Genomic DNA, 2,388 nt, shown 5'->3' with positions numbered 1-2,388 from the left:
AGTTTATTGGTAGTAATATTGCTTTCCATGTGATCATCATGAAAAAAACCTATAAGATATGTTCATTTGCTTTAACAGGACAAATACCAACATAATAACCATTGAACACCACGACTGTACCTGGTTCTAGAGAAGCTGAAAGACAAAACTTTTTAAACATTCAGACCCCACCACATAGGGGAAATAGCCCCTATATAATCACTAGCTGGCCAAAGGGTGTCCATCTGAGAATACCGATGAAGGTGGTCACAAGGATTTGACCTGGGGAATTAGAGAATTCTTGCAACTGAATTATGGATGCACACATGTTGCTCAGATCACTGGCAAATGACGACTAGGACTGAAATCTCCGAATTTGTAAGTTCAGAGGATTTTCTACCCTAGCACGCACTACAGAACAGGTAGCATGTCTATTAAGAGTTCAGGGAACAGTTAATACTGTAGGCCAGCAGCTATGCTAGGCACTCTCCACCCCTGTCCGCAAAGATCCTGCAGTCCAGAGGGAGAGACAGAAAACCAGATTGACCCAATGTGACATGACTAAGTACTGCTAAGTGTACGAGATGCTTGCGACAAAGAAGAAAACCTTAGCTAAGCCTTGAGGACTGTCAGGGCAGGATTTCTCAGAATTAAAACCCGAGTTGAGTTCTGAAGGATGAAGATGGGGTACCTTAGTAAACAGGGGAGAGGTGGTGATGAAGGCTCAGGGGTGGCGAGATGGGCCTTAGCAAACAGGCATGCAGAGAAATGTTGGGGGGCGAAGGGTGAGGCAGGGGACCCCAGGGCTGGGGCTGAGGCGGGAGGCAGGGGTCAGCCATCCGACTTGAAGCCCAGCACCTGGCACCCAGGAGATGCTAGTGGTGGGATGACAGCCAGGAAGAGAGGAGGAACCTGGGGACATGCGGAACCCACTGCTCATGGAATCCAAGAGAAAGGAAGAAACACAGCTCTCGGGTCTGTCTTGGGCTCAGTGGTCTCAAGGATCTCGAGGTAGGGGTGGCGGAGGTGTGGACGACAAAAGCCGATCCTGTTCAGCTAACTCCTTACTGTTCATTGTGAAGCAGCTTTTCCCTGATCACTAATATCCTGCCCCCACTTACCACGCTGAGATGAACGGACACTCCTGGGTCAGGGATGGGAAGTCTGTGCAGAGTTTCAAGAAGCTCATTCCACTGACTCTCCTGAAAGAAAGAAAAGGCCTACGTCACAAAAGCAAAGCTGAGCCCCGAGTCAGAGACCTGCAGAGAGGTCTGGGCGCACAGTGAGCGGGGGCGCTGGGGAGGCGCTGGCCCCAGCACAGGAACAGGTGTGGTACTTAAGTCGGGTTGGACAAAAGACACTGCTGATGGCTCCATAGAAGAGCCAGATAGATCCTCCCACACCAAGTCTGACATTTTCTATACAGTGAGACACCTACCAGGACCACCTTTTATGGATCATATGCCATAAGCTCTAAGCAAATCTATCCTCTCAACTCCATAGCAACAACTTTTAAGTGCAAACAATCCTAGCTTACAGGGCGGGGGGTGGTGGGCGAAATGACGACACTATAGATCTTGTCTTCCTCATCATTACCCTCAATTAATTTTATTGAGTGTTCACTGCATACACACGGCAATCTCCAATTATGGGAAGTTAAAAATGAACTGCGCACAACAACATGCATTATAGTACGATGGCTGCGCATTTTAATTAGTGAAATGAAATACAAAGCAGCACAAATTATTTGACTGAAAACAGATTCACCTTTAAAATGCTCAAAAGAGCACCGCTTGCAGAGTGATCCAAAAACCACTTCCCGCCCTGTGGAATCTCTGTAGTGATGTAATAGTACTAAGCTTACATTTGTGTCCATTTGTTATCTGTTTGATCCTCACAACTACCCCACTTTACAGATTGAAAACTGAGGTCTGGTGAGTGAAGCTCAAATCAGCAAGTCAGTAAATGGCTCCGCTTTCTGTGTTCAAGCCCAGAGCCCTCTCCGCTGCTCGGCAGCTGCTTTTGAAAGTGAATTTAAAGGAGAAGAAAAAGAGGATGAGCCCCGATTAAAAGCCTGTTTCAATCTGAGCTCTGATAAATTACTCAAACGTCTCATAGAGAAGAGAAATGTACATACAAGGTGTGATCAAAAGATACGGTGAACGTTTAAATAAAAAAAATTATAGTAAAAGACACATTGCTATTAATCCTCCTCAAAATACTCCCCTTTGCTTCAAACACACTTATTCCATTTTACTAGCCACTTTCAGAAGCATTTCTGGAAGTCCTCTTTCGTGAGTGTCTTTACTTCATCCTCCATTATGACAATGCTCCATGTCACACATCGCTTCTGGTATATAGCAATTTCTGCCAAATAAAAACATGATGGTGGTGGCTGGCCGAGTGGCG

General features: G+C 46.0%; 1 protein-coding gene across 1 annotated transcript in view; it reads right to left on the bottom strand.

Moving 5' to 3' along the window:
- DENND1A (DENN domain containing 1A) overlaps nucleotides 1-2,388 on the bottom strand; it is a 493,284-nt gene that overhangs the window by 263,440 nt on the left and 227,456 nt on the right. The window contains exon 7 of the mRNA XM_019658787.1: nucleotides 1,101-1,181. Coding sequence (XP_019514332.1) covers nucleotides 1,101-1,181 — 81 coding nt within the window. The remainder of the gene's footprint in view (nucleotides 1-1,100; nucleotides 1,182-2,388) is intronic.

The sequence above is a fragment of the Hipposideros armiger genome, unplaced genomic scaffold (assembly GCF_001890085.2).
Source record: "Hipposideros armiger isolate ML-2016 unplaced genomic scaffold, ASM189008v1 scaffold_290, whole genome shotgun sequence".
Taxonomy (NCBI): domain Eukaryota; kingdom Metazoa; phylum Chordata; class Mammalia; order Chiroptera; family Hipposideridae; genus Hipposideros; species Hipposideros armiger.
The sequence above is the reverse complement of the archived record's forward strand: the minus strand, read 5'-3'. Positions and strand labels throughout refer to the sequence as shown.